Source organism: Puma concolor, chromosome D1 (genome assembly GCF_028749965.1).
Source record: "Puma concolor isolate L17-30 chromosome D1, mPumCon1.1.hap2, whole genome shotgun sequence".
Classification (NCBI taxonomy): Eukaryota; Metazoa; Chordata; class Mammalia; order Carnivora; family Felidae; genus Puma; species Puma concolor.
The window spans coordinates 3,468,104-3,482,801 of NC_141676.1; the positions used below are offsets into that span (position 1 = coordinate 3,468,104).

A 14,698-nucleotide genomic window follows, 5' to 3' on the forward strand; every position below is an offset into this window, starting at 1 on the left:
TGTTTTTTTTTTTTTTTTTCCCCCCAAACAATAGTTTGAATCAAATTGTGTTGTTTCTGTAGCACATATAATCTTTCAAAGCTGTATAAAATTATTTAAAAGTTTGAAATTAAGATTCATACCGTTCTGCATACGACTTTATGTCCACAGATCTTATCCTGTAATCTGTCTCTTCCTCATCACGTATTCTTTTCCCCATGGCAAAAAATATAGTTTATTTCATTTTCTTTCAGCTGATGAGGTTTATGTTCAAAAAACCTATTTTATGTATGTAACAATGAAAGAACCACTCCCTTCTTTGGGACATATTTGTAATATAAGGTTTTATTACTCATTAATAGGCAGGGAGAAGGATATGAAATTGTATGTGTGTTACCATTTTCACCTGAAAATTCGAAGAAAATAATGTAACAAAATTAGCAAAAATTAACTGGTGGCCAGAGTGCTGGGAGAGTGGATTCATTTGCTGGCTTGTTTTGTCCCTTTTCCTACATCCCAAACGTTTTGTGGTTTTATTTGCTGATAAAAAAAAACAAAAAAAAAAAAACAACAAAAAAAAACCTAAAAATGAAAAGATATTTAAAGAACAAACTCATGTCATCTTCTGAAAATCATATTTCATGGGGCTCTCTTAATGCTCTTAAGACTTATGTTCACTGTGCAACCACGGACACTCAGAAAAAAATATAAAAGAGGATATTTTAAAATTACCGTAATTCCAAAATCTAGATCTAGTCACTGTGAACATTTTGGTGGTGTGCTTTCATTCTTTTTAAAAGGAGAATTGCTTAACGTAATTGGAACTGGAGGATACGTGGAATTCTTTTTCCCCGTGAACCTCAGGAGCATTTTCCATGACCTCACTTTTGCTTCCAACATTATTTCTGGCGGCCGCTGGAGTCGTCACGGTGCTGCGGGGAACATCAGCGCGCGTCCTGGAGGCGAAGTGACAAGGTCTCGGGCACAGACCCCCCGTTCTCCACACTGCCTGACCCGTGGGTTCCGCCCTCAAGCCCTGGGCCCGTTGCTTGTCCATTTTAGTAAGCTCTTTACAAACAAGAAACGTGATTCCCTTAGTCATGACGTTCACGAAACACACACCTCTGGATTGTTCCTTAGCTTTTAACGCTATCGCCACTTTGGGCATGCACGGATTTGCATTCTCACGGAGTGAAATATACTGCTTTTCCCTTTAGGATTTCCTCCACGGCTCTGGGCGTAGAAACTGCAACTCCGCGCTCACCTGGAGCCGCGTCCCAGCCAGAACGCGAAGCCTTGTGTCGCGAAGGGGCCGCTGGACCTCCCCGGCCCAGGCCCCGGCCCCGCCCCCCGCGGCCGGCGCGCATGCGTCCTGGAGCCCCGGGCGCCGGCTGGGCCCTCCCGCGTGCCGTCCTTACCCGGCCTGCCCCGCGCCGCCGTCCCCGGAAGTGGCCTCGCCTCCGCGGCGGCGGCTGTGAGTGGGCGCCCGGGGCGCGCGGGTGGCGGCCGCCGCGCGAGGGGCAGGGCGGGCAGGGCGGGCCGGGCGGGCCGGGCGCGCCGCCATGGCCGGGAGCCAGGACGTGTTCGACGCCATCGTGATGGCGGACGAGAGGTGGGTGGCGGGGCCGGGCCGGCGCCCGTTCTCGGCCGCGGAAGCTGCGCGGGCCTGCCGGGCCGCGGGCCTCGGGGGCAGCGCGGTGGGGCCGCGAAGGCCGCGGACGCCTGTGGGGCCGAGAGGCTGTGGCTGCCCCTTTCCCGCTCGGCCGCGCGCCACGTGCCCAGCTGCTGCCCCAGACCCGCCTCCCGCTCCGGGGCGGCCCCGAGCATCTGCTCGGCCTGCTGCCTGCCTTCCTCCGGGGACGCCCCGTACTTGGGTGGGACGGGCCTTTGCCATCTGGGCGCTGCCCCCTTTCCTTGTTCCGTGGTGGCGGGACATACGGCCGCATTCATGGGCACGCTGATAAATGTGTCAGACGTCATCCCTTTGCCTCCAGAGCCCCCGGGGGAGTGCCGAGGGCTGTGACGGCGGGGACCTGTGCGGCTTTGTGGCCGGCCCACCGGAGACATCAGTAGACCTCAGCCCCGAAAGAGAGCGGACATTGAACAATCAGCCGCTGACATTTATTTAGAGCTTTCTGTGAACCCAGCACTGAGCGAAGTGTTGCATCCGCGTGTTGTTTTAGCCCTACTTGTGAGTCAGGCCCTGTAACTCCCCCTGCGTCGCAGAGGGGGCGAGGGCACTCCCCGCGGTCGCACAGCCAGTAAGTGGGAGCTGTACGTTGCCTCATCGGGGGCTCCAGCAAACTTACTTTGTTCTTGGTGATCGCAGGTTAGGACGGTACCAGTTCCGCCGTTGAGCCCTCAGAGTCAGAGCCTTGACTGTGTGTTCCAGGCGCCGCTGCGGTGGCACATTTTGCGGTGATCTGATGGCATTTCTCTCTCCCAATGTACTGGGTTGTGATGGAAAGCCCTGTGTATTTCGTAGGGTGTTTTGAAGCAACTGAGCTGATAGACCCACAGAACTCACCTGGCTGCAGACGAGCGTCACCTCGGAGGTTTCAAAAAAGTAGATTCCTGGGCCTTATCCCAGATTTACCAAATTATCGGCGGCGGTGGGGGCCAAGGCTCTTGAATTTGTATCTTTAAAAATTTCCTGTGGGGGCGCCCGGGTGGCTCAGTTGGTGAAGTGTCCGACTTCGGCTCAGGTCACGATCTCGCGGTTTGTGGGTTTGATCCCCGCGTCGGGCTCTGTGCTGACAGCTCTGAGCCTGGAGCCTGCTTCCGATTCCGTGTCTCCCTCTCTCTCTGCCCCTCCCCACCTTGTGCTCTGCCTCTCTCTCTCGTCTCTCTCTCTCAAAAAAAAAAAAAAAAAAAAATAAGGGCCTCCTGGGTGGCTCAGTCGGTTGAGCGTCCGACTTCGGCTCAGGTCACGATCTCGCGGTCCGTGGGTTCGAGCCCCGCGTCGGGCTCTGGGCTGATGGCTCAGAGCCTGGAGTCTGCTTCCGATTCCGTGTCTCCCTCTCTCTCTGCCCCTCCCCACCTTGTGCTCTGCCTCTCTCTCTCTCTCTCTCTCTCTCTCTCGTCTCTGTCTCTCTCAAAAAAAAATAAATAAGAATTAAAATTTTTTTTCCTCTGTTTCTGGTATCTTACCAGGTTTGGGAATCACAAATTTACCCACACCCTCCCCCCCTCCCTCCCCCCCCCCCCCCCCCACGTAGAAGAGGCAAATTGGGTTTCAAGAGGGGCAGTGACTTGCAGCGAGAGACCGACCAACTTAGGATTGGAACCTAAGTTTTCTTTTTGTACTATTTTAAACAGTTGCTCTTTTTCTTTTTCTTTTTCTTTTTCTTTTCTTTCTCTGCTTTCTTTTCATTCTTTCTTTTTTTTTAAGATTATTTATTTATTTATTTTGAGAGAGACAGTGAGCAGGGGAAGGGCCGAGAGAGAGGGAGAAAGAAAATCTCAAGCAGGCTCTACGCTGTTAGTGAGAAGCCCACTTCAGGACTCGAACTCGGGGATCACGACCTGAGCTGAAATCAAGAGTCGGATGGTTAATCAACTGAGCCACCCGGGCGCCCCTGGAACCTAAGCTTTCTGACTTACATTCCACATTGTCTCTATTATACAGTGTCTCGCCTTGCTGAGTCTGGGTAACGTGGGAGAGAAGGATTTGTCCAGGAAAGACACTCTTCCTCCTGTTTGTTTGATCAAGCTGGTCTCTCCCTTACAGGTTTCATGGGGAAGGATATCAGGAAGGCTACGAAGAAGGCAGTAGCTTGGGTATAATTGAAGGAAGACGGTACGGCACGTTACACGGAGCCAAAATTGGGTCCGAGGTAAGCGAGAACCCCCCCCCATTGAGAAATGAGCCCTTTTCGTGTAGTTTATAATTCGCTTTGATGATCCATATGGTAGAGCCAGAACACGAGGCCTCCCTAAACAGCAGCGGTCTAGACGGTGCGGATGGAGAAATGTTCTCGGAGCGACAGAGCAGACTGCTGCACAAGGACGCCTGGTCCCCTTGCGCTCTGCGGGTACCGCGGCTCGTACAGGTTGAAGTTTTGTGGCAGTCCCGGGCCGGGCAAGTCTGCTGGTGCCATTGTTCCAACAGCATCTGCTCACTCCACGTCTCCGCGTCACACTTCGGTGCTTCTCGCAAGGTTTCAGAGCTGTTCGTTATTTTCTTTTAGGTTTTTAAGGTTTATTTATTTAGAGAGAGACAGCGTGGGTGGGGGAGGGGCAGAGAGAAAGGGAGAGCGAGAATCCCACGCAGGCTCCGCACTGTCAGCACAGAGCCGGACGTGGGGCCGGACGTCACAAAACTGAGATCGTGACCTGAGCCGAGATCAAGAGTCCGATGCTTAACCGACCGAGCCACCCAGGCGCCCCTCAAAGCTTTTCATTATTGTTATTTTCGTTTTGGTGATCTGTGGTCCCTGGTTATGCCTTGCTGAACGCTCAGGTGTTGGTTAGCATTTTTTAGCAATAAAGTATTTTTAATTAGGGTATGTACATTGTTGTTTTTTTTTTTTAAGGCAAAATCAATTGCCCACGTAATACGGTACAGCGTGCTGTAAACGTAACTTTCAAGTGCACTGGGAAAGCAAAGCATCGTCTGCTGCGGCGGTCTGGAACCGAACCTGCAGGGTCTCCGAGGTGTGCCTTTCTAAAGACAATGAAACTGCCGCCTGAGGAATGAGGACACAAGTCCTCGGTCGCCTCTGTTTGTGCCGGCGTAGCCCGTAGTGGCGCCCTGTGTCTTAAGCCAGCTGAATCCTCATCTTGTGTCCTGTGACCGCATCCGTTTCCATTCCCCTTGAAAGTCCACGAAGTGTCCATAGTTTTCCTTCTCTTCTGCCCTTCGTGGCGGACGACCGGCTCTAAATGGCCAAGCCAGTGGCAGTCGTGACTGCGTTAGATGTCTGTTGCGGGAAAGCTGATCCCCACAGGCGGTGTGGGCCGCAGACGACACATGCTCATCATGTCACGCGCGTTCTGAGGGTCGGGAGTCCAGGAGCAGCGGGACTGGGTGCTTCTTGCTCCAGGCCGCATGGCGCTGGGGTCAGGGTATCAGCCAGGCCTACAGCCACGTGAAGGCTCGACTGGGGCCGGGAGCCCCCCCCTTCCAGGATGGCTCGCTCACACCGCTGTGCCGGCCACATGGACCTCCCCATAGGCTGCTCGAGTGTCCTGGTGACGCTTCGCGTGAGCGATCTGAGACAGCAAGGCAGAAGCGATGCTGTCTGTCACGCCTAAATTCAAATTTTTTTTTTTCAACGTTTATTTATTTATTTATTTATTTGTGGGACAGAGAGAGAGCATGAACGGGGGAGGGGCAGAGAGAGAGGGAGACACAGAATCGGAAACAGGCTCCAGGCTCCGAGCCATCAGCCCAGAGCCCGACGCGGGGCTCGAACTCACGGACCGCGAGATCGTGACCTGGCTGAAGTCGGACGCTTAACCGACTGCACCACCCAGGCGCCCCTGTCACGCCTAAATTCAGAAGCCGTGTGCTGCCTTCTTTTCCGCGTTCTCCTGGCTGCGTGGGCCGGCTCGCTGCGGTTACAGGGGACCACACGGGACACGCCTCCCAGGGTGCGGGGCCCGTGGGGCCTTCTTGCGAGGCTGCCACCCCACTGATGGCTCGGCCTCTTGACTTCCGTTGCGTGAGGCCCAGCAGGTGCTTCCAGAACCTGTGGCACAAGAAGCACCACTGCCCTCCGTCCCCCCCTTGAGTTCTGAGAGCTTGAAGATTAGATCAAGTGTAGCTGGTTGCTGATTCATCTCACTCTTAAATGTTTTTATAAATTCACAGATTGGGTGCTATCAGGGCTTTGCTTTCGCTTGGCGATGTCTCCTGCACAGTTGTGCCACCGAGAAAGACAGGTAAAGTTGAAGATTTCTTTCTTTTTTTTCCAGCATGTGGACCAGGAGTCCTGGTTCCATAGCTCACTGTGATTTTGGACAGTTAATGCGTCCGTCTCCTCACCTCCAAAGTGGAAAAACTATCGGGCCAGACTTGAATGTTGTCGCGATATTTACAGGGAATGGTAAATAGAGAGTGCGGGCCCTGTTTTTGGTGTTCGATGAGCAAGGTTCCGATTACTTCTGAGGAGTTTTTGGCGCCCTCTGCCTTTTCCTGGAATCTTAGATACCCGGCCAGTAAGATAATGTTCAAATTGATGACATCTTCTTGTTCATCTTTCCCCTGGGCTTCTGATAAGCGCTGTAGGATGTTCTGGGTGTGAACGGGGCTCAGGAATGGTGACTATGTTGTCGTTAGTTTTTTAATGCAGCTGCTAGGTCTGCTTGTGTGATAAGGCATTGAGTATGTTTGACCTGACTCTGGTACTTGGAGGCACCTAGTAAATGTTGGCCGTGTTTTGTATCGTTCGTACTCTTCTTAAACTCTCCCTACTGTGTGCTACCTGCTCAAGCCCCCGCGGCCCCGTTGCACATCTGTCTTTGCCCTAAGCTGGAAATGAGCCTTAAGGCAAAAGGCACACGTGGTCTGGCCGTCCTGCTCGCGGGCCCCTGGGTCATGCTGTTGTCTGGTGGCTTTGCCTGGCCTGGGAGGGGCCCTAGGACACTGGATAACAGAGCAGGGAGGGTGGCATTCCCCTGTCGGAGCGACTCATTGTCTTATTTGAAATAACTTTGAACTTCTAGAATTTGGGCCGCCTCCGTATCCGAATGTGAGGAGAGGAACGCCGGCGGCTGACTGTGGGTGATGCCGAGATCGCCCGCGATGGGCTGCCTCCATTGAGTCCCCATGAGTAGCCCAGGGTGGACCGGATGTGGAGTTAGCCCGGGGCACCTCGCCGGGGGTCGGGGGGGGGGGGGGGCAGGGGTGGTCCTCTGAGGACTGCGGGAGCAGTTGGGGAGCGAGCGGTCGGCGTCTTGTGGTGCCCCTGGGCGGCAGTCCCAGCTGAGCTTGGCTCTCCATCTGGGTCTGGTCCACGAGAGGACAGGATGGGGAGAGGCAGTGCTTGGCGCTCTCCATCAGTCTCCCCTTCTCTCCAGCTCCGACGCGTGCTGGCTTCCGGAGGAGAGCCGCGCTGTGTGGAGGGGTCCCACAGCCAGGGCCTGCCGCCCCCGCCCCCCGTGGGGGCTCCTAAGTCCTTCCTTTTTGTTTTCTTAAAGTTTATTTATTTTGGGAGCGAGAGATTGAGCCTGTGCGTGGAGGGGAGGGGCAGAGAGAGAAGGAGAATCCCAAGCAGGCTCCGCACTGTCAGCGCAGAGCCCGGTGTGGGGCTCGAACTCACAAACTTTGAGGGCATGACCTGAGCCGAAATTGAGAGTGGGACGCTTTACCCACCGAGCCACCCAGGCGCCCCTAATTTCTTCAAGCCGTGCACGCAGCCCCTTTCAGGAGAAAGCCCTGCAGCCCCCTCGCTGCTGCCCCTGCTGCACCAGCACAGCCGGAGGGGCTCTTTGAAACACAGTCTAAAAGCCTTTCTCACCGAGCTGTGGTTTCCAGGTTTTTGCACTTAAAAGAAATTTCTTTAGTTTATTTTTGAGAGAGAAACAGAGCGTGAGTGGGGGAGGGGCAGAGGGAGGGGGAGACACAGGATCCGAAGCAGGATCCAAGCTCTGAGCTGTCGGCACAGAGCCCGATGCGGGGCTTGAACCCATGAGTCGCGAGATTATGACCTGAGCCGAAGTTGGGTACTCGACCCACTGAGCCACTCAGGCACCCCCGCAGGTTTTTGCATTTTTATGTCAGTATGATTTTAAAAAATTTAAAATTTTTTTAAATGTTTTATTTATTTTTGAGAGAGAGAGAGAGAGGCAGAACATGAGAGGGAGAGACTGAGAGGGAGGCCCAGAATCCGAAGCAGGCTCTATGTAGGCTCTGAGCTGTCAGCACAGAGCCCGACGCGGGGCTCGAAGCCACGAACCACAAGACCATGACCTGAGCCCAGGTCGGACGCTTAACTGACTGAGCCCCCCAGGCGCCCCCTGTCAGTACAGGTTTTAAATGGTTGTTTAAATGTGCACACGTGTGAACGGTCTCCCCCAGCCCCCCGGGGGTGGGCCCCGGCCTCCAGGGTCCGGGGGAAGCGGAGAGACTTAACCCTTGCAGGGTCCGGTACTTTCCCTCTGTCCTGGGTACTGAGCTTTATGGAGAGGCCTGTGCTCCAGAAAGCCTGTGATGTGGCCGGCAGGTGTGCGTGTTGCAGACGAGGATGCCGAGGCTCAGAGACGTCCCACAGCCGCCCCGCCTCCCAACAGAGCTTTGTCTCGCCGGGAGAGGGGACCGAACCCGGACCCCTGACCCTGATTCCTGCCCTTGGGAGGGAGGGGCTTGCCGGTTTACCTGCCGGCCAACTCGCCAGGGCTGTGAGCGTGAACGTGTCGAGGTCCCGAAAATCCCAGGCCCCAGAGCAGGCTGGGTCATGCCCCGGCACTCTTTTCTTGTCTGGCTTTGTCTGTCCCGCCTCTGTGACCTAGAGAGGCCGTGGTTGCTGTGGTCGTGGCGGGCGCTTGCTCCCTGGCCGGGGGACCGGTCTCTCCGGAGCGGCATACACCCCGATGGCGAGTGTGGGGTGCGGGCGAGAGCACGTGGCTAGGTAAATAAATATTATTGAGCGTAGCGAGAAATTAACCATCTGGCTTCTGAACCCAGGCACGCTTCCCACGCCCACCACTTTCAAGTACGCGATCGGCAAAGCTGCTACATAAGTGGAGCCCATTATGTAAAAGGGACTAAAAGTCTTTATTTCTGTGCTTTACAGCAAAAAGATGAAGGCCTTAGAATCGTTGATTGGAATGATTCAGAAGTTCCCTTACGATGACCCTACCTATGATAAACTTCACGAAGACTTAGACAGAATCAGAGGGAAATTCAAACAGGTCTGTCCCCTGCACGTCTCTCTTCGATTCGGAAGTGCGTCTCTCCGGCGGCCGGTGCGTGGTCTCGGGCTTACGTCGCTCGTGGTCTGGGGGCTGCGTGCGCCCTGTAAGCGGCATTTCTGCGTCTCCGTGTAAGAAAAGGGAAGACGGCCTAGAGAACGGGGTTAGGACTTCCTTAGGGGGTGGGGTCGTGGAGTCGAGAAGCTGCAGGTAGAAAGTTTTGTTCTGATTTGTGAGTAAAAATACGTAAGGTTTTAAAAAATACATCCTTTTTCTTTTGTGTTTTCAGCTTTGTTCACTACTGAATGTTCAGCCGGACTTTAAAATTAGTGCGGAAGGTTCTGGACTTTCATTTTGAGGATGACAGATGAACAAAGACGAAACATCAAGGAACAGATGTCCGTATGTTAAGTGTTTAAAAATGTGATTCAAGGCAAAACAATGATGGAGTATTCATTGTTCTGGGGGGAGGGATCCAGTCCGGCCGGTGAAAGGGCTTCCTTCTCCCGGGGGGCCTCCTGTGTCGCCTCGGTGCCCCTCCCCCCCCCCCGCAGTCCCTCTACACAGGCCCGGCCTTTGTCGGGTCCTGTCCACGCTGCGGTCTGAGTGGGTCCCCCCCCCCCCACCCCGGCCTCGGGAGGCCTCTCCCTTGCGGTGCAGGGTCCGCTGGCCTTGCGGCCCCCTCCAGTGGACGGGCCTGGCCGGTTCTAGACTGGGGGTGGCCCTGGCTGCGATTTCCCCCCACCCGAGCCTGAAATCAGCACTCAGAAGAACAGGTCTGTAACAGCCGAGAGCACCACGGCTGGCCTGACGGGAGATGGCAGTGGTGTGCCCAGGACAGTGCCCTTCATTGACCCGTAAGATGTGCCAGCGCCGGGTGATGTGCTCCCCTGTTCCGGTTATCCCTGCAGTGTTCCCACTTCACAGATGAGGAGACCGAGACCCGCGGGGACTGCCCGGTCCAAGGGCGCCCGGCAAGCAGAGCCGGGGCTCCGTCCTGCGCCCGCCTGTCACCACCGTCTGGTGCTGCCTGCCCTGGAACGCGCCTTCGCAGCCATGGAGCAGGGTCGCTGCTCTCGGGCCCGGTGTGCCCAGGGCCCCGCTGGGGAGTCCACCATGACCGGCTGACGTGGGCACCTGGCTTGGAGCGGGTTCCGAGGGAGCCTGGACACTCTCTTCGCACGGCCTCTCTCCGCATCGGGCTGGGGCTTGGCAGCGTTGAGCGTGGGTAAAGGGAAGATACTTCAAGGACTAGATGTCAGGCCACTGTCGTGCGTACGCAGAAAGTTTGGGAGCCTTATGTTGAGGACGCTGTGTTTTCCTGTCATACGAGTTCCTTTGCCTTCTGCCTGTACCTGGCGGGCATCCGAATACCACCATGAGGTCTGGATTGCTGGCGCAGGTGACGCAAGGTCGTGGCTCCTGGGCGTCCCTCTGCCCGTGCGTCTGCGCACCCCCGGGGGGTGGGGGGGCAGGGTTGCCGGCAGGTCCCGCCTGCTCCTGTCTGCGGCAGCGTGGCCGAAAGTGACTCGTGAGATTGATAAGGGGTAACCGCGAATCGTCCCGGTTTTTAAATACGTTCCAGAGCGTCTTAGCGACGGCTGTTGTGCCGCCCGGGCCGGTGGTCGTGAGAGCCTGCCGGGAGACCGGAGGCCGGGGGCCTCGAAGGAGCGGGGCGCTGGGTGTTTTCTTTCCTCTGGTTCCGTTGCCCTGGCGAGTGTGCTGAGGACGAGAGAGGTGGCTTCAGCTGGTGAAGGTGGACACTCGGGCTCGAGCCTGGCACACTGTCGCAGGCGGGGGCGTCACCGCGCACGTCTCTGTCTCCGCCCCACCCGGCTCCCGGGGCGCTCGCGTGCTCATGCACCGCCTCACGGCCGGACCCTGCGGCCACAGACACCGACTGCGGGTGTCCCTCGCCGGTGGGATGGGGGGCTCTGGTGGTTTTCCCTGGGGGACTGTTTTCTGAGCGTTCTGTTTTGATAACGTGTTACTCTGTTACAAGCAGAGAGCAGAATAAATAGATTGCAAAGCAGAAGGCCTTCTGGTACTGTTTGTAATGTGACATCCAGCAACTTAACTACTTTCTGGTATTTGGGATTTAGGTACAAAAGCAGGCAGGCGTGCAGTCGGCCCGGGCACAGCTTCCTGTTGTGTTTCCGTCCACGCGCCTCCTTAGAACACAGAGATGTGGTTCTTGGGAGAGAGTAGTGCCCTGTGATGTTCGGCGAAGGGTCAGCTCCCGCCACCCGGGCCTGGCCACCTGTCCGCACTTACTACTGTTCCCTCCTGCCCAGACCCGCCGTGTCCCTCTCTGTGTCAGCCTCTCCCGCCGCGGGTGTTAGCGTGGGCCAAAGGTGGCCTTTCCCTCTTCCCTCTCCGCACGGGAGGCCGAGCTGCCTCCCCCGTTTCCTTCAGAGGCTCTGGACCCGGGCTGCCCCCGTGCCCGCCCAGCTCCTTCGCAGACAACTGGACCCGGTGTCTAGGAACCCTTGGCTGCCTCGGACACTCCTTGATTATGGCACAAACCCAGGCCTCCTTGACGCTTGCGCTCCGTGCCGGGGGAGGTCATCTGCAGCGACTGGTTCAGGCGTGCGCATGGCTCCCCTCGGCCGATGAGACGCGAGTGGCTCCTGGGAAAGGTTATAGCACTCCAGAGAGAACATACCTGTTTCGGAAGCTGTCCCATGGAACTGCTTGTCCCGTGGACGTGACCGACCCCTGGAATCACTGCAGGAGACTTGCACCTGGCTATGGACGAAAGCACACCTGGGCGTGGTGTGGCAGGAGCCGGCGAGGACCCGGCCCTGGTGGCACCGAGCAGCTGCCGGCCAGCCCCTGAGCCGCATTGCTTCTGGACTTGACGTTACATGAGCTGACGAATGTCCCCGAGTTCAAGGCTGTTGGGGTTGGGTTTCCGTTCACAGGCAAGGTTTCCTGCTTGTGTTCCCCCGTCCCATCCGATCCTGTCCTGGGCACCTAGTTCTCTCGGATGTTAACCTTTGTCCGTGTTGGCCTTGAGTTTGGGAGCTGTCCGGCTTGGGTTTTGTTTCTTTCTGGTGGGTTCATTGTTTCCCCAAGGCTTTGGCCTGCTCCCTCTTTCCTGTTGGAAACCCCCAGCGTGTTTTGTGCCACTATTAGCCCACTGGGGCCACCATGACAGACACCGTGGACTGAGGCTCAGCCAATAGACATGTCCTGTCCCCCCCCCCCCCGCCCCATCCTGGATGCTGGAGCCCGAGGTCCAGGCGTGGGCAGGACCAGGCCTCCCGAGGCCTCTCTCCTTGTGTGTGGACGGCCGTCCTCTCCGTGTCCTCACGGGGCCGTCCCTCTGTGCGTGTCTGTGTCCTGATCCCCTCTTCTTACAAGGACCCCGGTCACACGGGATCAGGGCCCACCCTTGCCTTAAGGTGAGCATGTTACCATAATCACCTCTGTGAAGACCCATCTCCAGATACAGACCCTCTGTGAGGTGCTGGGGGTCAGGGCATCAACGTCGGAAATTCTGGGGACACCATTCAGCCCATGGCAGCCACCCGCATGGCTGCTGGGAAAGACTGCTGACTCAGGACTTGGGAGAGAAGAAGGCGTTTCACCTGGAGCTGCTTCATCGAATTCTGGAATGTGAGTGATCGGGACCTAGGGCAATGCCTGCTGCCTAAAAGAGCACCACTTTTCACTTCTTACTTATGTCGTATTCATCTCACTTTTTCTCTCCCCAGGGGTGAGGAAAGAATTCAGAGACGCTCAGGGAGCCTGTCAGTGGGGTGGGGTGTTCAGTATGAGGGAACGGGAAGGTGGGCAGGGAAGGCTTCCTGGAGGAGGTGTCCATCCCACTGCTTTTGTGAGTTTTCATCGGACCTCAGCGCCACAGAGAGTCTCCCGCTGTACTTGTGAACAGCAATGGAATATGGAGGTGACCAAAAACGAATCTGCCTGGAGGTCATCCTCCTTCCTAGATCAGTCCCAGTCCTGGATGAATGAAGTGGGCAGCTGGTCTCTGACTCGGGAAACTCAAGCCACCAAGCAAGTCCTGTTGACCAGACAAGAGTGGGCGCGGCGTCGAGTCCCACAGTTGAGGGCCCTGGCACGAAACGGTCAGTGGCTTGTCTGAGTTGACTAAGTGGCCCCGCTGGGGCGTTGCAGATTCATTGTCCGAATAGGAAGTTCACTCCTAACTTCGGGGGCTTCTGACTCTCTTCTTCGTGCGTGATTAAAGCCTCCCCCCCCCCACCTCCCCCCACCCCCACCAGCATCAAGGTGCTTGCCCGTTTGTCCCTTGGGGACCCCTGTGGAGACCGCACTTTGGCCGCGTCTCTTCGGGCGCTGTAGCAGATCAGCGGGGCCTTGGGTGGCGGCTCCAGAGGTTCTGTTGTGGGTGATTCCCGAACGTGACCTTGCTTGCGCCGCTCAAGAGTGATGGGCCGGGGAGCGCAGGCACCCGGGAGTGCTCGCTGAACCCAAGGCTCAGTGACAGGTTGGCTCCGTCTTTCCCACCAGGATTCAGCGAGCATGTGCCATAGCAGTGGGGGAGTGCCCCCGGAATGGCGGGGTGCTCGCTGAACCTGCCCCCCGGTTTGCGAGCTCTGACTCGTCTGTCGTGGGTTGAATTGTGTCCCCCACAAAGAGCTGTGCTGCAGTGCTCGCCCCGGGTACCTGTGGACGCAGCCTGATTTGGAAGTAGGGTGTCGGCAGGTGCGATTAAGGCACGAGGGGGGATGGGTCGCACCCAAGTGACCGGCCTCAACGAGGAGGGGGGACTCACAGGGAGGAGATGCCGTGTGAGGCAGACACGCAGGCGGGGCCGAGGTCGCAGCCGTAAGCCGGAGAAGGCCAGGAGTGCCAGCAGCCACTGGAGGCAGGGAGAGAGCATGGGCCGTCCCACACCTTGGTTTCAGACCTCCAGCCTCCACAGCTCAGCCCCAGCATTTATATCGGCAACACGTTAAATCCAGGAAAGGCAGAAAACGTATGGACGCTGCTGTGGGTAAGAATCCTTGAAAACCAAATGACAGGATGCCCATATCAGACTGACTTAAACAGTAAAGGACAGCGATGGTCTCCTGGAACAAAAGGGCTCTCACTGGTTTCAGGAAAGGATCCAGCAGCTCGTCCGGAGAGCTGGTACCTTCTTTCTGGTTTCCCATAAGACCTGCTTCAAGCTTAGATGCCACCCCAAGGCCCGCAGCAGCTCCCACAGGGTGGTGGGAGAGCCGCCCCAGTGCCCAGGGTCCCGTGGAGGACAGGGGAGGGCTCTCTTTTTCAGAAGCCCCAGGAAACCTCTCTCCCTGTGTCATTGGCTCTGTTAGACTCCGCATTTACCCTCGAGCCTGCCGCCTTTCAACACCACCACCCCTGGGCGGGGGCGGGCAGATGTGCTGTTGGGTTTGAGCCCATCCGGGCCTGTCCTGGAGCTGGGGATGGGGTCATTCTCACCCGCGCCACAGAGCGGAAGGACCGGCACCGGGCGGGGGGATTGGGGCTGGCGCGAAGAACAGGAACTGTCCCCTTTATGAGCCCAAAGACGAAGTAAGTGTGGCCTTGCTGCTGCTACCCAGAGAGCCGCCGTTGGGTTTGGGGGTCCGTCTGTCCACACCCGGGTGACGCACGGGGTGATGATGGCCTCTGCTGGGCAGTGATTGTGTCGGGCGCCGTGCTAAGTACCTCACACGCTCGGGCCATCTAGCCCTCACCTCCCGAAAGCACCGAACTGAGGTTACTGAGCTCCAGGTCCGGGCTGGGCCAGGCCTCAGATGCCGAGCAGGGTGCAGACCCCACCCTGCCCTCCGTCCAGCATCCGTTCTCCTGGACACACTTATTCCCATTTTCCAGGTGAGAAAGTTGAAGCTCAGAGAGGGAAAGGTTG

At 56.8% G+C, this 14,698-nt stretch overlaps 1 protein-coding gene across 2 annotated transcripts; it reads left to right on the plus strand.

Moving 5' to 3' along the window:
* The first annotated feature begins 1,418 nt into the window (after positions 1–1,418).
* On the plus strand, positions 1,419–10,870 carry LTO1 (LTO1 maturation factor of ABCE1). 2 transcript variants are annotated; one of them, XM_086676658.1, is made up of 6 exons: positions 1,419–1,591; positions 3,710–3,815; positions 5,795–5,865; positions 8,718–8,835; positions 9,125–9,237; positions 9,763–10,870. In XM_086676658.1, exons 1-5 carry the CDS (start codon positions 1,542–1,544, stop codon positions 9,191–9,193), a joined length of 414 nt encoding a protein of 137 aa, XP_086532784.1. In that variant the 5' UTR covers positions 1,419–1,541; the 3' UTR covers positions 9,194–9,237; positions 9,763–10,870. The 2 variants fall into 2 exon arrangements, with proteins under 2 accessions (XP_086532784.1, XP_086532783.1); XM_086676657.1 differs by having other exon boundaries at positions 9,125–10,870.
* The last annotated feature ends 3,828 nt before the right edge of the window (positions 10,871–14,698 follow it).